Source organism: Ascaphus truei, chromosome 18 (assembly GCF_040206685.1).
Source record: "Ascaphus truei isolate aAscTru1 chromosome 18, aAscTru1.hap1, whole genome shotgun sequence".
Classification (NCBI taxonomy): Eukaryota; Metazoa; Chordata; class Amphibia; order Anura; family Ascaphidae; genus Ascaphus; species Ascaphus truei.
In genome coordinates this window covers 8,204,648-8,226,433 of record NC_134500.1, presented here as the reverse complement: position 1 = coordinate 8,226,433, position 21,786 = coordinate 8,204,648, and the positions used below count along the sequence as shown (strand labels likewise).

At 49.4% G+C, this 21,786-nt stretch overlaps 1 protein-coding gene across 1 annotated transcript in view; it reads left to right on the top strand.

Annotated features, from left to right (window-relative positions):
* Positions 1-21,786, top strand: part of IGDCC3 (immunoglobulin superfamily DCC subclass member 3) — a 65,732-nt gene that overhangs the window by 5,377 nt on the left and 38,569 nt on the right. Inside the window, exon 2 of the mRNA XM_075575330.1 lies at positions 6,044-6,349. Within this exon, the coding sequence (XP_075431445.1) occupies positions 6,044-6,349 (306 nt within the window). The remainder of the gene's footprint in view (positions 1-6,043; positions 6,350-21,786) is intronic.

The following is a 21,786-nucleotide window of genomic DNA, read 5'->3' as shown; positions in this document are numbered from 1 at the left end:
TACCATTTTTAGTAATATTTGTCTTTAGAATGATTTAGGGTCAGTGTAATACTCGTGGTTTTTAATCACATCAGCATGGATGGACTCGCCGATGGTCAGTTAAACCCTCTGCAGAAGCGGAAAAGGGATGAATAATTTGTAGGGTCTTTAGAGGAGAGAACGGCCAGCCGTACTCTTGGAGGAAGCAGGAGGAACAGAACAAGGCACGCCGCTGTTTTCCGCCTATGATACATTGTGCTGTGTGCGCTTCTATTTTATCTGCAACGGGATTTAAGAAGAAGGGGTTGGAGGTGGCGCTAATTCCTGCGCTAACAATCCAATGTCAGGTCCTTTATATGTGTCACCCCTTGTGGACAAGTCTGACATAACAACGACACAAAAGGGCACCACTGTCCCCGTCAGTTCGGCACACCGGCCAGGGACACCCATTGGGATTTTTACCCTTGGCCATGACAACCGCGGGGGCTGCGTATGTTACCCATGCCAGTGTCCACGGACGGGGTGTGTGCTGGGCTTAGGAGCACTCACGTGTCACACCCACCGGGCGTGGGAATTAGCAGAGGGATCACTGATGACTACAAGGGCTTTTGTGGGGCTTGGACCATGGGATGGGTATGGGCATGTAACATTACGCCGGGAGCTCAATGTATGCTGGCAGAAGCATGGCTCCTTTAATGCAGGAGGTGGGCAATGATGCCAGTCTTCAAGAGCCACCAACAGGTCAGGTTGTCAGGATATCCCTGCTTCAGCACAGGTGGTGCAGTCGAAGACTGAGCCACTGATTGAGCCACCTGTGCTGAAGCAGATATCTGAAACACCTGACCTGCTGGTGGTGCTTGAGGACAGGAGTTGCCCACCTCCTGCTTTAACATCTTTGCTGCCAGAGGGGGTTTGTGCATTGTAGGAATTAACCATGTCAGAGCCAGGGCACACGCGCACACACACACACACACACACACACACACACACACACACACACACACACACACACACACACACACACACACACACACACACACACACACACACACACACACACACACACACACACACACACACACACACACACACACACACACACACACACACCAGTTTTACCTCTCTTCTCTCTGTTATATACACACATATACACACACACACACATCAGTTTTATCTCTCTGGTTGGGTTAACTCCGTCACTGCCAGGGATGGTGTTGTAGGATGAGAGGACGCTGTGGGGTGAGGTGGGTATTTTCCCCCTAGATGGCCTCACAGCATTACCCCCCTTCCTCCCGTAGCAGATTTTGTTGCCTGCGCCGCTGCCCCTGCAGCCTCCTCGCTGACGCTCCCCGGGCCCCTTTGTCCCGCCGATTGCCCCTTTGTGCGTCTCCGTAAAGTACGAGGACCAGAATGTGAGCCTTACTGCAGGGGCATAGCCTCCACATTACACCGGGGAGGAGCACGATGGGAGATAGCTGCGTGTTTTAAAAATGAGAGAGGAGTGAGAGATAGCTGTGTGTTTCATACTGGTGAAAGATAGCTGTGCTTTGCCTTGTGATGCAGGCAGCACAGGGGTTAATCCCCCGGCCAGGCTTTGGTATTCCGCAGCCAGCTGCCTCCAGACCAGGATTTGTTTAATTGGCCGAACATCATCCTGTTAATTTGACTAACGAGGGAAAGCTGAGTGTCTGAGTCCCCTCTCCCTGTAGTCATGAGAGGCCTGGACAGAACAAACAGAAGATAGGGGCGCACTTAATCTAAATCAGGCCTGCACAACTCCAGTCCTCCAGGGCCGCACAACTCCAGTCCTCCAGGGCCGCAAACAGGCCAGGTTTTCAGGATATCCCTACTTCAGCACAGCTGGCTCAATTAGTGGCTCAGTCCTACTGAGCCACTAATTGAGCCAGCTGTGCTGAAGTAGGGATATCCTGAATACCTGGTCTGTTTGCGGCCCTCAAGGAGTGGAGTTGTGCAGGCCTGATCTAAATAAATGATATAACATAGATATACAAGGATTAACAATATCAATTGATCCTAAAGTGATTGTGCACATAGATTAAGGGCCCCTATCTTCTGTTTTTTCTGTCTGTTATATCACGCACTTTGGGTAGTTAGTGATTTTTAGTTGGCTGCCCGAAATACTTTTCTCACTATGTATTGTTATTAGGGAATTTTTGTGTTGATATTTATCAATTTTATTTGAATAGTGCTGCACAGCCCGCACTTTTTTCCAGGAGAGGCCTAGAATACATCTCCATACATTGCCCACTGTGCCCAAACTCTGCCCCCCATCTACCATCCGAGCAACAGTCCCCCCTGCCCTACTGCCACGCCACGCCACGTTCGGGTATCGTGAGTGGCCGGTCCACGGATCAGAGCGGAGCAGTCATTAGGGATTTCCGCGAAACCGATAAAACGCCACCGACCGATCATCTCGCGCTTTCGGCTAAAACCGATAAACATGGCACGTGAAGCTTCCTTTCCTACTAAATGCCACCTCTTTGTAGGGGGGCCCCGGTCCACAGGTCAGAGGTGTCACGGGGGGGGGGGGGGGGACGGAAACAGAAAAAAGTGCCCAGAAAATAAACGCCAAAATCCCACGCGCGGCAATTTAAAAAAAAAATTGTTAACACCGATAAACGCAGATTTTTTTTTTTTTTTTTTAATACGATGAAAACACCGGAAAACGAAATAATAAACACCGATTTTAGGAAAAAATGAACACTGACAAATGGGAATCCCTCGTTTATAATAAACAACAAGATTTCAGTTGGCAATTTGCGCGACATAAAACAGCAATACTACGTTCCAACCTTTGTTCTTATTATTTGTATATGTAAAGTAGCGTGACAATGTATAATTCTACATTCTTACCGAAGCTGGGAATCGTTTGGTGCTCTCATTATAAATCTGTCAAAATCCTGATTGTGTGCCTAACATAATGGCCGCTTCAGTTTCAAATCAATACATCAGTCAGTGTAATTCAGCAGCTACAATGTATCCTAATATTACCAAGATAACATTATCTATTGTTGCAGTTTGCAGCTCAAAATGCTGGGATCATTGGCAACAAATGATCACAAACAGGAAAGTGTTACAAAGATCTTGTAAAGTGTTACAAAGATCTTGCTGTAGAAATCACAGGATGCTTTAAAACGGATTAAAAATGACATTAAGAGTTGAATAAAAAGAAAAAAACAGTCACTATTATGTATTACTAAAACTACAGAACTGATTTATAAAAAAACCCACGTAAGATTTCACATATTTTGCTGCTTAAAATGAAAAAAAGTTCACTTCAGAAAAAATGAGTTAATTGTTTCTACGGTTAATGAAACATTCACAGAATTGCTTCATTTTACCCCAAGATCGGGAAGAACCAGGTCAGGAAGTTTGAAGCTTTTGCTGGTTCTTGTTAAAAGCTGACACTTTTCCCAATTTCCACCCAATGCCGCAAATTCCTATAATTCGCCCAATTTCTAAACGTACGCAAAGGTTTCTCTCGACTCCGGTTCTAAGGGACTGAACAGTCCCACATGTGGCTGCCACATGTAACCGTCTCATTATGGGAAATGACAGTGTCACTTTTTGCATCTCATCCACTTTAACAGGGACCCCCCCTATAAGCATTATTATTCTGGGGCTGCGCGCACTCCAAGATTAGTTCATGATGAGATCGAAAGCATTTAAAATAGTTTTATTGAAAGGAAAAATGATGTCAAAACTCACTGCGTGGCTATACTTCCCAAATCCAATTATCGTTACTTTTTCTTGGCACTGTTATAATGCTTGCCTGGGATGTCTCCCACATATTTGCCGTTGGGGAGAAATATGACATTTTTATTTGTACGGGAGACCTTAAAAATGGCTGCTGTATAACTCGCTGCGTTTATTCCTCACCACGGCCTTTTGCGTTGGCTTTGCGTGGCCCTTTGGCAGTGAAGATGTTAATTGATTTTGAAAAGAGGGAAGGGGGGGGTGGAGAAAACGAAGAAACGCGTGAATTTATTAAAACAGGTGTCATCTCGCGGTGACGCGGAGCGCTTCACGGCAGCAGCTGGGAAAAGTCACAATATGGGTGAGAAAAGGGTCAGAATTCCATCGGCGAATTATCTGTGTAACTCAATCACTGGCAACTGTGTCGGCTACTGGGAGATCCTGCCTGAGGCTAACACCGTGCGGCATAGTGTCAGGGATCACTGCGGGTCACACACCGCGCCCAGCCTGACACACTTACACACACGGCATTTAGTGGGAAGAGTACGAGTACCTGATTCTCGGCCTGAAAGGTTACTCTTACATACTGAAGCCTCAGTCCCCGCCAACGACGCGCGTCGGGCGAGAGAGACCTTGTCTGACGTGGTTAACGGCTATTTCTTGATTTGAGACTTGTCGCGTTTCGGCGTGCCTGGTGTGTGTTGGTGAGGCCAGTGTTTGTGTGTTGTTGTGTTTCGGCGTGCCTGGTGTGTGTGGGTGAGGCCAGTGTTTGTGTGTTGTTGTGTTTCGGCGTGCCTGGTGTGTGTGGGTGAGGCCAGTGTTTGTGTGTTGTTGTGTTTCGGCGTGCCTGGTGTGTGTTGGTGAGGCCAGTGTTTGTGTGTTGTTGTGTTTCGGCGTGCCTGGTGTGTGTGGGTGAGGCCAGTGTTTGTGTGTTGTTGTGTTTTGGCGCCCGAGCCTGCTTATGCTTATCAGTTGATGCCTTTGTGTGATGATGCTCATATATGTTGTGGTGTCTGTATATTGTGTATATTGATGATTTCATCATTGTTAATCCTTCTGTGTGTGGATGATGCCCAGATGTTGCAATGCCATTTGCTGTGTTGATGCCTGCATGTGTTGATGCCCGTGGGTGTTGATGCCCATTTGTGTTGATGTCCGTTTGTGTTGATGCCCGTGTGTGTTGATTTCTGTGTGTGTTGATGCCCGTGTGTGTTGATGCCCCCATGTGTTGATGCCCCCATGTGTTGATGCCCCCATGTGTTGATGCGCATGTGTGGTGATGCCCACGTGTGGTGATGCCCACGTGTGATGATGCCTATGTGTCTTGATGCCCATGGGTGTTGATGCCTATTTGTATGTTGATGCCCGTGGGTGTTGATGCCCGTGGGTGTTGATGCCTATTTGTGTGTTGATGCCCGTGTGTGTTGATGCCCGCGTGTGTGGTGATGCCTGCGCTTGTTGATGCCCCATGTGGTGATGCCCACGTGTAGTGATGCCCGCATGTGGTGATGCCCGCGCTTGTTGATGCCCCATGTGGTGATGCCCACGTGTAGTGATGCCCGCATGTGTTGATGCCCGTGTGTATTGATGTCCACATGTGTTGATGTCCGTGTGTGTTGATGCCCGCACGTGGTGATGCCTGTGCTTGTTGATGCCCCATGTGGTGATGCCCACGTGTAGTGATGCCTTTGTGTGTTTACTCCTGTGTGTGTTGATGCCCACATGTGTTGATGCCCGTGTGTGTTGATGCCCACATGTGTTGATACCTTTGTGTGTTTACTCCCTTGTGTGTTGATACCCACATGTGTTGATGCCCGTGTGTGTTGATACCCACATGTGTTGATGCCCGTGTGTGTTGATGCCCACATGTGTTGATGCCCGCATGTGTTGATGCCCACATGTGTTGATGCCTTTGTGTGTTTACTCCCGTGTGTGTTGATGCCCACATGTGTTGATGCCCGTGTGTGTTGATGCCCACATGTGTTGATGCCCGTGTGTGTTGATGCCCACATGTGTTGATACCTTTGTGTGTTTACTCCCTTGTGTGTTGATGCCCACATGTGTTGATGCCCGTGTGTATTGATGTCCACATGTGTTGATGCCCGCGCGTGGTGATGCCTGTGCTTGTTGATGCCCCATGTGGTGATGCCCACGTGTAGTGATGCCCGCATGTGTTGATGCCTTTGTGTGTTTACTTCCGTGTGTGTTGATGCCCACATGTGTTGATGCCCGTGTGTGTTGATGCCCACATGTGTTGATGCCCGTGTGTGTTGATGCCCACATGTGTTGATACCTTTGTGTGTTTACTCCTGTGTGTGTTAATGCCCATGTGTTGATCTGTTGACAGGTTTCAGTCTCTCGGTGGAGTTGGCCTTCACGGTGGAGCCCAGTGATGAAGTGGCAGTGCCAGGACAGCCTCTCGCCCTGCTGTGTTCTGCAGACGGTGTCCAGCCCATCACCGTCACCTGGAGGAAGAATGGGGCCCCCCTGTGGAACGTGGCATACGCCGTCCCACTCCCCAATGGCTCGCTCTACCTCCCGCTCTTCCAGCCCGCCAGGTCGGACGGTTCCTCGGATGAGGGCGAGTACGACTGTGTGGTGCAGAATCGCTTCGGGTCGGTGGTGAGCCGGAAGGCCAGAGTGCAGGCTGCAGGTGAGCTGCTCACCTGTCCGTAAGCGGAGAAGCCATATCTATTATTTAAGTCTTTGGTTGCTAGTATCTCTGGCACCTGGACAGGAGAGGCCACCCTGGTCATCCTATCTATACCAGGATAGGGTTGCACAGCAGACGGTCACTAATTATTTGTGCAGGACCTTTAAAAGGCCCGGCCTCCTCCTGCTTGTTAGCTCTATGTGTGCGCAGTTTTATTATACAAAAAGGTACATCATACATACAGGCACCCTATAGGAAAAGGACACCCTGCTCCTCAGAGCTGACAGGTCGTATTGGGAGCATTACTGAGGCAGCATGGGAAGGTGTAAATGCCCCACAGGCTTCTGGGAAGGTAACATCTGTTAAACTGCTTCTGTCGTACTTAAGCCTTTCTCTGCCAATGCGTTACAGGCCCCTCTGGCAGTGAAAGGGTTAGGTATACCAAAATATGTTTTTATACATTGACACGAGACTGGTGTATATTGGGTGCAGCGTACGGGTACACTGCAGTTGTAACATGTTTTTTTGCTGTATACAGTGACTATTGACCTACTTGGGCTTCTGGTAGCTTTAGTCCTCAACGGCCACCAACAGGTCAGGTTTTCATGATATCTCTGCTTCAGCACAGGTGGCTCAATCAGTGGCTCAGTCCTGGACTGAGCCACTGATTGAGCCATCTGTGCTGAAGCAGAGATATCCTCAAAACCTGACCTGTTGGTGGCCCTTGAGGACTGGAGTCTCCCGCCCCTGTTCTATACCGTGATGAGGCTCGGGCTGTGCATACTGTATCTGTAATGGGGAAAGCCTGTCCTCTGAGTATCAATGTGTACCTCCTAAAAAGGTTGTTTAGAGTAACAGTAAGTGCTCCTCAGGGTACCAATAATACTCCTCCGAGTACTACCTTGCTTCCTACCTGACCAGAGTTATTCCTGTCAGTACTGAATGTATATATATATCTGTATTCATATAATGCCCACAGTGTACTCAGCGCTTTACAACGGCAATACAGTACCGACAGGTATGCCACCACTCCTGGTTTGACCCAGAGACTATGGGTTTCGGCCACGTATATCTCTGGGCTATGGGTTTACCCGAAAAATCTCCCGGCATCTCCCCCTGCAAATCCCGTCAAATGGTGCCACGTTGCCATGACAACGGGATGCTACGTGACGTCACAGAGTCACACGGCGTTACGTTGCCATGACAATGGGGCCTCCCATGATGCCTCCGTGCCATAAGGCGTCCCGTTGCCATGGCAACTTGATGCCGCGTGAGTCTGTGCCGTCACGTTGTCATGGCAACGCGCGCCATTTGACGTCGCGGAGCCTTGCGGAGTGGACCTTGCAGGGGGAGAAATGCCGCCGCAGGTCAGAGAAATAAATATATAAATGAGATAAATAAACTTTAAAATGTTTATTGCAAAAAAGTCTCCGGGTTATCCTTCAACAGAAGGTGGCAGCCCTGTGTACAGGGAATACAACAAGCACAACAAAGTCAGGCAATAAGGAGATCCCTGCCCCGCAGAGCTTACAATCTAAGTGAAATCACACACATCCCAGCGGCATCTCCTGGTTATACGATCGCAAGCCGTGCAATGCAGAATGCCCCAGTGCACTCGTCCCCTGTGGCTGCTCAGGGGTTAAACACCCCGTAGAGGAAACTTCTATCCCTAAATGATGCACAACATACCCCTCCCTCCCCCCCCCTCTCCCCTCTCCCCCCCCTCTCCCTCTCCCTCTCCCCTCTCCCTGAGCACCAGCTGGATAACTCCGAGATGAAAGTCACTGAGTTATGAACACACACACTGGGTAAATTGGCTGGGGATGGAGGGGAGCAGCCCCCCCCTTCTCCTGCCCCCCCACCCCCATCTCCTGCCTGTTTATTTTTGTCCACGGTTGGGGCACATTGAGTAGATTTAAGCTGCCAGGGTCTGAGCATGAACCACTGACATCAAATAATGGCATCGTTTATTGGCAGGAGGAGATGTGAGGGGATTAGGGCAGGACAAAGGGGACGGGTCACTTTATGGGTCACTATTTGAGGCATTATTAGAGGTTCACAACAAAGGGATGTAATTACTGGAGAAGGCACCAAGCACCACGCTGGCATCCAGCTGGAGAACGTCCCGTGGGTATTTCATGCTGCTCGTTAGTTAGGAGATTTGATTAATTTAGTTAATGTAGAAGGTACAAGCGGCCCCCTTAGTTATTTCTTTCTGAAGGGACGTTCCTAGAGGTAGAAAAACTCAATGCCAACGTCCCGCACGGCTGCCCCAGCCTTTTAATTCAGTGGCATGTGGCCCGGGTTAGGGTGCCCCAATTATTTATACCAGGAGATCGGCACCGAACTCTCAATGTTATGCCAACTTGGTGTAGAGTCTTGGGATTATTATTTAGGCTTTGCCGGGGCCCAAGGTGGCACGCTGGCAGCACCCCCCCTTGTGAAAAAAATGAAGGGGACTTACTTCGAAGAATGGCCCTCCTCCGGCAGCGTCGCGGCGTCATTTGACGCCGGTCACCATGGCACGATGCTACAGGAGACGGCACACTCCGGAGAAGGTGAACCCCCCCCCCCCCCCGTCTCAAAGAAAACACACACACCTCTTGGTGAGAAGCGGTCTTGCCGATACAGGGGCCCCATGCTTCCTCCTCCAGCACCCCACTGCGGTGCGGGCGTATGTTGGATTCCGGCGCCGACGGGAAGTTGGGGGAGAGCGGGGACCCAAGGAGGATGCCTTGCTCTAAAGGCCAGCCTGTTTCAATGCAGAACGCACAGCGGTAAGCGTGCTCTGCCAGGAACAATCCTACCCTTTCAACATGTGCCACCATGGCACTCAGCGATGTGCATGCCAGCTGTACCCGCGTCTCCATGCACAATGCTGCCACCAGGCTATCAACAGTAATGTGCTTGTTATGACTATTTTGAAACATGTGCGTCTCTCTGCTGGCGTAGAACATGGTAGAACAAGAAGATGCATTATATCAATGTTCTTAGGTGCATTGAGCAGACTGCATTCAGATACATAACGCAGAACACCCTTATTTTCCATATGACTTAATGGCAGCGATATGCACAATATCACAGCATATCGTACCCTAATGCGCCAGCGTTGTACAGCTGTATAAATTGAAGTCTAGGAACTGACTAAGGCTGAGTCCCCGCTGGTGCTGAGTGCACTCATGCTTGGAGAGCGCTCCAAGCATGAGTGCCGGGTGTCCTGCATTTACGCGCACGGCGGAGGGGGGCATTGCGGGTAGTTGAGCGCACGGAAAAGTATAATTTTTTTGTTTATCTAAGCGCCGAGCAGGTGTGCCCGTGCACGAGCGCATGCGCACAGCGTGAGCGGGGACTTACATATATGTAAGTAACCGCCGCGAGCGCAGCACACTCAGCGCTAGCGGGGACGCAGCCTTATGTAAGACGTGTGTTCCTTAATGGCGATGTGTCCATGTTATTCTCGTTGGAGAGCATTGGGAAGCTTCCCTTTGTACTGGGTGGTTGAATCCGGGGAGATTTTGAGGCAGTTTGGGCTGTTCATATCCCACACCCCAAACTTCAGAGCCAGCACGGGATGGGCTCCACTGGGGTCAGGAGCCACAGGGGCAAATCAGGAGCCACGGGGGCAAATCAGGAGCCACGGGGGCAAATCAAACCTACAGCCAACAATCCCATATCTCAGAAGATCCCATAGCATTAAAAGTAAAGGATAGAATCACCGCACATCATACAAATGGTTTACAAAATTCTACATTTTTGGGAGGGTAATAATATACATTTCTGAACAGACCTCTCCTGTTTGTGGGGTCCCTCTTGGAGCACTAATTTGGGGGAGTTGTCTGTGATTTCACAGATTAGGGCAGCATTCCCCCTCTCACCCTCCCCCTGAGTCACGGCTTCCAACCCTTTGAGATTGATGGGGCCGCTTTGTGCCTGTGCAGACGCCCCCCCGCACCCCCCATTTATGCAGGGCTGCACTTGTACCTCGCTCCGAGCGCGCCGACTCCTTGTCACAGGGACAATGACGGAAGGGGGGCTGCCTTTGGGGCAAACACATTATATTGTGGTGCAGCGGCGAGCCAATTAAGATGGCGGTTGTATGCATAGAATAGACTGAGGCACTGCTGTTTAACCCCTCGCCTGCTAACCAGAGGCACATTAACATGTTGCAGATAAGCGCCGGCTGCCCGACTGTGATGCTGAAACACACTTTGGTGCATTGGTTTGTGTAGAAGAAAAGGTTTGCGCACATCCGGTGTTTGCGCTGCGCTTTAACGGGAGTGATGCAAAGGCACTAAATGCAAACGCAGCATAAATAAGAATAATCGGCCCGGATTCACCGGAAACATCCCGTGCAAATCAGCGGGGTTTTCTTCCCGTGCAAATCAGCGGGTTTTCTTCCCGTGCAAATCAGCGGGGTTTTCTTCCCGTGCAAATCAGCGGGGTTTTCTTCCCGTGCAAATCAGCGGGTTTTCTTCCCGGGTAAATCGGGGGCTGTTTTTTGGACCCAGTTTTGCCCCAATGTTGATGCCGGGAGACTTTTCATACAATATATTTTACATACGCGTTATATTGACAGACCGTTCATCGGATCAGGGACACTGGGGGATTATTTATTCAACTGTAATAGTGCCGATCGGGGCTCTGTCATTCGGAAACTCCCATTGACTTTAGAGAGCAGATAAAGCACACGCAGATTATATTACCTGCCCGGTGTGAAGTGCTGTAAACGTTTCAGGCTAACAACGTGTCATGCATAAGAACCTATGTCAGGTATAGGACACACTATCTGATGCATAGGACACTATGTCACACATAGGACACTATGTCACGCATAGCACAGTGTGCCACGCATAGCACACTATGTCACGCATAGGATACTATGTCACGCATAGGATACTATGTCACGCATAGGACACTGTGTCACGCATAGCACACTATGCCACGCATAGCACACTATGCCACGCATAGCACACTGTGTCACGCAGAAACTATGTCACCCATAGGACACTATGTCACGCGTAGCACACTATGTCACGCATAGGAAACTGTCACGCATAGGACACTATGTCATGCATAGCACACTATGTCACGCATAGCACACTATGCCACGCATAGCACACTATGCCACGCATAGCACACTGTGTCACGCAGAAACTATGTCACCCATAGGACACTATGTCACGCATAGGATACTATGTCACGCATAGCACACTATGTCACGCATAGGACACTATGTCACGCATAGGACACTATGTCACGCATAGCACACTATGTCACGCATAGGACACTGTGTCACGCATAGCACACTATGCCACGCATAGCACACAATGCCACGCATAGCACACTGTGTCACGCAGAAACTATGTCACCCATAGGACACTATGTCACGCGTAGCACACTATGTCACGCATAGGAAACTATGTCATGCATAGGACACTATGTCATGCATAGCACACTATGTCACACATAGGACACTGTGTCATGCATAGCACACTATGCCACGCATAGCACACTGTGTCACGCAGAAACTATGTCACCCATAGGACACTATGTCACGCATAGGAAACTATGTCATGCATAGGACACTATGTCATGCATAGCACACTATGTCACACATAGGACACTATGTCACGCATAGGACACTATGTCACGCATAGGACATTATGTCACGCATAGGAAACTATGTCACGCATAGGACACTATGTCACACATAGGACACTATGTCACGCATAGGACACTATGTCACGCATAGCACACTATGTCACGCATAGGACACTATGTCACGCATAGGACACTATGTCACGCATAGGATACTATGTCACACATAGGACACTATGTCACGCATAGGACACTATGTCACGCATAGGACACTATGTCACGCATAGCACACTATGTCACGCATAGCACACTATGTCACGCATATGACACTATGTCACGCATAGGACACTATGTCACACATAGGACACTATGTCACGCATAGCACACTATGTCACGCATAGGACACTATGTCACGCATAGCACTCTATGTCACGCATAGGACACTATGTCACGCATAGGACACTATGTCACGCATAGGACACTATGTCATGCATAGGACACTATGTCACGCATAGGACACTATGTCACGCATAGGACACTATGTCACGCATAGGATGCCTCACAGCAGAAAGCGGACTCCTTTTCAGAACTTGCTGCTTCTGCCCTAAGGTTTTTCTCCGTATGTTTCATGTTATATACATCCGGCCGCCTGTCTGGGGACATCATGCAGAATAACACACAGATTTCCGTCTGCTCCTCTGAGCCCGGCATGCTGTGACCTCAGCGCTGGGCTCTGTTCAGAGGTCACACATCTGCTCCTCTGAGCCGGGCCTGCTGTGACCTGCTCAGAGGTCACACACAGGGTTTCTGGTCTTTTTACCTATTTGAGGGGCCTCAGACTTTATTCCCCCGCTGTTGCCCGGGGTGACGGGTGAATTACTGCCCTCTGTGCTGCCTGAGTTTGATACTTTAATGCAGCTCTCCTTTTAGTACCTGACAAATGTCTTTTATCTCAGGCTGATCCAGTCACATGGACTCGGCAGGCTCCTAATCAGGAACAGAAGGGACAGGCTTTCTGTTACCAGGGAACACATCATATGTCTTTGTTTTATTCTTCTTCGTGCAAACAGATACTGCGGCCTATAACAGGTGAAGGATCCCTGCTCATATATTACAGGTGAGGGGTCCCTGCTCAGATATTACAGGTACAGTTACAGGTGAGGGGTCCCTGCTCAGATATTACAGGTACAGTTACAGGTGAGGGGTCCCTGCTCAGATATTACAGGTACAGTTACAGGTGAGGGGTCCCTGCTCAGATATTACAGGTACAGACAGTTACAGGTGAGGGGTCCCTGCTCAGATATTACAGGTACAGTTACAGGTGACGGGTCCCTGCTCAGATATTACAGGTACAGTTACAGGTGAGGGGTCCCTGCTCAGATATTACAGTTACAGTTACAGGTGAGGGGTCCCTGCTCAGATATTACAGGTACAGTTACAGGTGAGGGGTCCCTGCTCAGACATTACAGATACAGTTACAGGTGAGGGGTCCCTGCTCAGATATTACAGGTACAGTTACAGGTGAGGGGTCCCTGCTCAGACATTACAGGTACAGTTACAGGTGAGGGGTCCCTGCTCAGACATTACAGGTACAGTTACAGGTGAGGGGTCCCTGCTCAGACATTACAGGTACAGTTACAGGTGAGGGGTCCCTGCTCAGATATTACAGGTACAGTTACAGGTGAGGGGTCCCTGCTCAGATATTACAGGTACAGTTACAGGTGAGGGGTCCCTGCTCAGATATTACAGGTACAGTTACAGGTGAGGGGTCCCTGCTCAGATATTACAGGTACAGACTGTTACAGGTGAGGGGTCCCTGCTCAGACATTACAGGTACAGACAGTTACAGGTGAGGGGTCCCTGCTCAGATATTACAGGTACAGTTACAGGTGAGGGGTCCCTGCTCAGATATTACAGGTACAGTTACAGGTGAGGGGTCCCTGCTCAGATATTACAGGTACAGACTGTTACAGGTGAGGGGTCCCTGCTCAGACATTACAGGTACAGACAGTTACAGGTGAGGGGTCCCTGCTCAGATATTACAGGTACAGTTACAGGTGACGGGTCCCTGCTCAGATATTACAGGTACAGTTACAGGTAAGGGGTCCCTGCTCAGATATTACAGTTACAGGTGAGGGGTCCCTGCTGAGATATTACAGGTACAGTTACAGGTAAGGGGTCCCTGCTCAGATATTACAGGTACAGTTACAGGTGAGGGTTCCCTGCTCAGATATTACAGGTACAGTTACAGGTAAGGGGTCCCTGCTCAGATATTACAGTTACAGTTACAGGTGAGGGGTCCCTGCTCAGATATTACAGGTACAGTTACAGGTGAGGGGTCCCTGCTCAGATATTACAGGTACAGTTACAGGTGAGGGGTCCCTGCTCAGATATTACAGGTACAGTTACAGGTGAGGGGTCCCTGCTCAGATATTACAGGTACAGTTACAGGTGAGGGTCACAGCTCAGATATTACAGGTACAGTTACAGGTGAAGGGTCCCTGCTCAGATATTACAGGTACAGTTACAGGTGAGGGTCACTGCTCAGATATTACAGGTACAGTTACAGGTGAAGGGTCCCTGCTCAGATATTACAGGTACAGTTACAGGTGACTGGTCCCTGCTCAGATATTACAGGTACAGTTACAGGTGAAGGGCCCCTGCTCAGATATTACAGTTACAGGTGAGGGGTCCCTGCTCAGATATTACAGGTACAGTTACAGGTGAGGGGTCCCTGCTCAGATATTACAGGTACAGGTGAGGGGTCCCTGCTGAGATATTACAGGTACAGACCAGTACAGGTGAGGGGTTCCAGTCAGGGACTGTTAACAGGGAGCAGTGGGAGGGGTTACAGGTGGGTTTAGAATTCACATTATATTAGGCAGTAACACACATTGCATGTGGACCCTGATTTCCCAGCTTACAGGGACACATTCACCCCTGTGCTGTTTCAGGTGCCAGTTCTGGTTAGAATATGTGCGTTAGTACATCAGATGGTGCACACAGCTTCATGGGACCTCGGGGCCTTGGTATTGTACATCTGCTGTGTCTTGTGCGCCACACTTTCTGCTGGTGTTACTCCAGCTGCTGACATCGGAACATGCTGAAGAGGTGTGAAACACAGCAGTCTCACTACACAGCAAGGTGAAGCCATGGCAGTGACTTAAAGGGTTCTGCCAGGGTTATTGCACCTTCTTTGCAGCCACCCTATAATAACACCCCAAATGTAGAGACGCGCGAACCTGGCCCCAATCGGTTTCCCGGATTCCCGCAGATGTTACCCCCACAATCAGTTTCACGGTGTAAAATCAGCCAATGGATTTGTCCAGTGTTAATCTGCCTGAATACATGTAAATCCGCCATTGGATGGACCTCGTGGACGGATCTGTAGAATCCAATTCCGCGGATTCAGCGATCCATTCGTGGATTCTTAACAATCCGCCACCGGGCGGCTGAGTCCGCGGAATTGGCTTCTACAGATCCGTCCACGGGCTCGCGGAATCCGCGGTAATAATAATAACAGATCCGCAAAACGCGAAACCGCCCTGTTTGAGATCGCACCACTGAAATCCGTGGACCAAAGGAACCGACCGATCCGCTGCGGATCCAGATCCGGCCCCAAAATTGGCCCAAAAATCCAATCCAAAGTAATCCAGGCGACAAATCCAATCCAGGCAACAAAGTGTCACAAACAGATCTCTTGCTGTGTTCCAAACAGCAGACTGGCCATTGCTCTGAAAGCTGTAACAATTATGTGTTACACTTAGTAATATAATGTTACATTGCAGCATGTCACAGACTGCAGCACAAAGTCAGATGGCGGCCATTTTGTTAGGCACACAATCAGGAGTTTTCCAGATTTATAACAGGAGCAGCAAACGATTGCCAGCGTAGGTAAGGATGTAAAATTAAACATTGTCACGCGCTTTACATATACACATCAGAAAAAAGAAAAATAGAGGGAGGGATGCAGTATTTCTGCTTTAAACGGCCATAGTACTGAGCGGGGGAATAACAGGAGCTTCCTTGTGACAGCGGCCCGATCGGCACTATTGTTGTATAAGGTACAACTCCCATTGTGTGTCTGCCTTTAATATATAAATTGGGCCGATGTGCGGCCCCTCGATCCCCTTCCTGGGGTCTCCGCTCTCCAGGTCACTTTTATTTCCCTTGGGGGGATTTCCAAAGTTCACAGGTCAGGGGGCCAGGGTAAGAGGAGGGAGTGACCTTCTATTAGGCTGCCAGGCAGGGCCCCCTGCTCCCCCCTGGGAGGGGGGGGGGGGAGCATGCTCTCAACTACCCTGCCTGGTAATCAAATGCAGAGTCTCAGGTGGAAGACAAAGCCAGCCGAGCCTGCAGCACATTGCTCTGCAGCACATTGCTCTGCAGCACATTGCTCTGCAGCACATTGCTCTGCATGGTAGACACATGGATCTAGTTATTATTTGGGAGAAAAACCACCAAACTGTGACTCATTTCCAGCACTTGGATTTTGCATGTAAAGGGGAAACACAATTTGTTTTTTCGTTGACGAGGAAAAGTATTCTCTGTTGAGAGCTTCTAAAGCAGAGACGGACAACTCCGTTCTTCAAGGGCCACCAACAGGTGAGGTTTGCAGGATATTCCTGCTTCAGCACAGGTAGGGTTGCCAAGTGGCTTCTCCAAAATTGCTGGACACAATGGTGAAAGGTGCGATATACTCGAGACACACACACCTCACCGCTTCATGCTGTTTCCTCCTCTCCTTGGCCCCACCCCCAGGCTCCTGACGCCTCCTTCTGATTGGCTGCATTACACAGCAGCCAATCAGGATGGAGGAAGCTGCCCAACCCACTAGCAACAGCCCTGCTCTCTCCCTGCTCTGGGAAATCCTGCGGCCCCCCAAGCCGGTCAGGTCACTATGTCCAGAGAGGTAAAACCGCTATACACGTACACCCCAAGAGAGGTAATACCGGTATACACATACACGCCCAGAGAGGTAATACCGGTATACACATACACGCCCAGAGAGGTAATACCGGTATACACATACACGCCCAGAGAGGTAATACCGGTATACACATACACGCCCAGAGAGGTAATACCGGTATACACATACACACCCAGAGAGGTAATACCGGTATACACATACACGCCCAGAGAGGTAATACCGGTATACACATACACGCCCAGAGAGGTAATACCGGTATACACATACACACCCAGAGAGGTAATACCGCTATACACATACACGCCCAGAGAGGTAATACCGGTATACACATACACGTCCAGAGAGGTAATACCGCTATACACATACACACCCAGAGAGGTAATACCGGTATACACATACACGTCCAGAGAGGTAATACCGGTATACACATACACGTCCAGAGAGGTAATACCGGTATACACATACACGTCCAGAGAGGTAATACCGGTATACACATACACACCCAGAGAGGTAATACCGGTATACACATACACGCCCAGAGAGGTAATACCGGTATACACATACACCCCCAGAGAGGTAATACCGGTATACACATACACGTCCAGAGAGGTAATACCGGTATACACATACACACCCAGAGAGGTAATACCGGTATACACATACACACCCAGAGAGGTAATACCGGTATACACATACACGTCCAGAGAGGTAATACCGGTATACACATACACACCCAGAGCGGTAATACCGGTATACACATACACGCCCAGAGAGGTAATACCGGTATACACATACACGTCCAGAGAGGTAATACCGGTATACACATACACACCCAGAGCGGTAATACCGGTATACACATACACGCCCAGAGAGGTAATACCGGTATACACATACACGTCCAGAGAGGTAATACCGGTATACACATACACACCCAGAGAGGTAATACCGGTATACACATACACACCCAGAGAGGTAATACCGGTATACACATACACACCCAGAGAGGTAATACCGGTATACACATACACACCCAGAGAGGTAATACTGGCATACACATACACGCCCAGAGAGGTAATACCGGTATACACATACACGCCCAGAGAGGTAATACTGGTGTACACATACACGCCCAGAGAGGTAATACTGGTGTACACATACACGCCCAGAGAGGTAATACCGGTATACACATACACACCCAGAGAGGTAATACTGGCATACACATAAACGCCCAGAGAGGTAATACCGGTATACACATACACGCCCAGAGAGGTAATACCGGCATACACATACACGCCCAGAGAGGTAATACCGGTATACACATACACGCCCAGAGAGGTAATACCGGTGTACACATACACGCCCAGAGAGGTAATACTGGTGTACACATACACGCCCAGAGAGGTAATACCGGTATACACATACACACCCAGAGAGGTAATACCGGTATACACATACACACCCAGAGAGGTAATACTGGCATACACATACACGCCCAGAGAGGTAATACCGGTATACACATACACGCCCAGAGAGGTAATACTGGTGTACACATACACGCCCAGAGAGGTAATACTGGTGTACACATACACGCCCAGAGAGGTAATACCGGTATACACATACACACCCAGAGAGGTAATACCGGTATACACATACACACCCAGAGAGGTAATACTGGCATACACATACACGCCCAGAGAGGTAATACCGGTATACACATACACGCCCAGAGAGGTAATACCGGCATACACATACACGCCCAGAGAGGTAATACCGGTACACACATACACACCCAGAGAGGTAATACCGGTATACACATACACGCCCAGAGAGGTAATACCACTATACACATACACACCCAGAGAGGTAATACCGGTATACACATACACGTCCAGAGAGGTAATACCGGTATACACATACACGCCCAGAGAGGTAATACCGGTATACACATACACACCCAGAGAGGTAATACCGGTATACACATACACGCCCAGAGAGGTAATACCGGTATACACATACACGTCCAGAGAGGTAATACCGGTATACACATACACGCCTAGAGAGGTAATACCGCTATACATGTACATGTCCAGAGAGGTAATACCGGTATACACATACACGGCCAGAGAGGTAATACCGGTATACACATACACGTCCAGAGAGGTAATAACGATATACACATACACGCCCAGAGAGGTAAAACCGCTATACATGTACATGTCCAGAGAGGTAATACCGGTATACACATACACGCCCAGAGAGGTAATACCGGTATACACATACACGTCCAGAGAGGTAATACCGGTATACACATACACGCCCAGAGAGGTAATACCGGTATACACATACACCCCCCAGAGAGGTAATACCGGTATACACATACACCCCCAGAGAGGTAATAACGGTATACACATACACGCCCAGAGAGGTAAAACCGCTATACATGTACATGTCCAGAGAGGTAATACCGGTATACACATACACGCCCAGAGAGGTAATACCGGTATACACATACACGTCCAGAGAGGTAATACCGGTATACACATACACGCCCAGAGAGGTAATACCGGTATACACATACACCCCCAGAGAGGTAATACCGGTATACAAATACACGCCCAGAGAGGTAATACCAGTATACACATACACGCCCAGAGAGGTAATAACGGTATACACATACACACCCAGAGAGGTAATACCGGTATACACATACATGTCCAGTATTTCCTCAAATTGTTTACTGGACAGAGCATCCAAATACAGGACAGTCCGGTTCAATACTGGACACCTGTTAACCCTTACCACAGGTGGCTCAATCAGTGGCTCAGTCTTCATCTGAGCCACTGATTGAGCCACCTGTGCTGAAGCAGGGATATCCTTGAAAACTGACCTGCTAGTAGACCCTGGAGGACTGGTGTCGGGCCCCCCTATTCTTGTCACTATGGTAGCTGAAGGTTCAGATCTTCATCCAATGGGAGGCAGGCAGAAATAGGTTCAATAGGTACACCTTGTTGATATAGGTACATGACATCAGAAATAGGTACAGTAGCTGCTACAGTAAATAGGCACAGTTGGAGAGTGTATGCTCTGATAGGGCGGCCAGGTGTCCAGTATTGAACCGGACTGTCCTGTATTTGGACACACTGTCCAGTAAAAAATTCAAGGTAATACTGGGCATGTATGTGTATACCGGTATTACCTCTCTGGACGTAATAGACGAGGGGAGGGAGGGGGGGATAGCAGGGATTTTGCTAGGGGGCTGGGCAGCTTCCTCCCTCCTGATTGGCTGCATTACCCAGCAGCGGCCAATCAGGTGGAGGTGTCAGGAGCCTAGGAGAGGAGGAAACAGCATGGAGAGGTGAGAGGTGTGTGTAGCGCATCACACCTTTCAGCATTGTGTTCAGTATTTTTGGAGAAGCCGCCTGGCCACCCTAGCTCATATTGTGAGATGGAGCCATTCTCTCCAGCATACAGTAAGTCGGAACCTTGCAGGAAATGTATCCAGCATGAGACGAGATGACCGTTCTGGTCCTACAGCGAATACTAGGGAATATGACATCACCCCTCCGTTCCTCCCCCCCCCCCCCCCCCCCCATACAATACGGGAGCTCGAGGTCACTGGCAGTTCTAACCCTCAGAGCGGCTGTAAAAATAAACCGTTTTACAAGGTTTTTAAATATTTTACTGGCTCATTTGCAGCCTCCATATTAAAGCTGGATTCTTTTATATCCTGTTCTGAGCTGCTTTACTGCCCCCTGTGACCACACTGAGGCCAGTAAAGGAGCAATATAAATGTTATGTAAGATTTATATCCCTGCCACACTGCACAAAGGGAGGTGGTCCTGGGGACAGGGGGGTGGGGGGGAGGAGGGGAGCTCCTGATACATAACATGCATTACCCATTATAAATTGCTCGTTCCATCTTTATTATAGGGTAACCCCTTCACTGCAGGAATAAACTGAAACAGAAATTCAAAGCAGCCAAGAGCTGAATGGGTTAAATCAGGGGATGCCAACTCTCCAGTCCTCAAGGGCCACCGTCAGGTTTGCAGCATATCCCTGCTTCAGCACAGGTGGCTCAATCAGTGGCTCAGGCGAAGACTGAGCCACTGATTGAGCCACCTGGGCCGCTGCTGGGACTGAAGGAGCCATTCGTGCTGAAGCTAGGACTGATTGAGCCACCTGTGCTGAAGCTGGGCCCCACAAACCTGACCTGTTGGTGGCCCTTGAAGACTGGAATTGGCCACCCCTGGCTGGCATGCTTGGAAGTGCAGAGTTGCCGTGTCCGGAGAGGCTCTGGAGAGAATGCGGGTGTTGTGCAGGTTGTGTTACCTTTTAATGAACTACTGTAGCAGAGTTCCACAGAGCTGTGACAATAGTACAAAGTTTGGAAACCTCACAGGTCTCCTCTTCGCACGTACTGGCCGCGCTCGAGAGAGGTGCAGATTCATTATAAAATCTGCTGTTTCTTATTGATCAAATTGACTGCAGTGAATCATCTGAACGTCTCCGATGTTTAAACTCGACACCCGCTGCGCTCACGCTCACTCTTGCTCTGCAGGGCGTTGTTGCCGGCTCTGGTACAGAAGGGGGTCTTGGGAGCTAAACCGCATTCATTTCACCCCCTTGGACCCCCTGCTTCCCGAAATACTCACCGTTGTAGATCATGCAGCCCAGGCTGGGCTAGCATTATGGTGGTTTAAAGCAGGGGCGCGCAAAATGGGGGGGGGGGCAACATTTTTCAGGGGGGGGGGGGCGGCCGTTGCGGAGGCCCCGCGCTCTTCCCTCAAGGCATTTAAATTAATGCATGAGGCCTCTGCAACATCCCTTACCTTGTCTCCGGCGTCGCATCGCCATGGCAACGTGGCGTCAAATGTCGCAGTGGGGTCACGTGACGTCAAGGCAAGGAGGG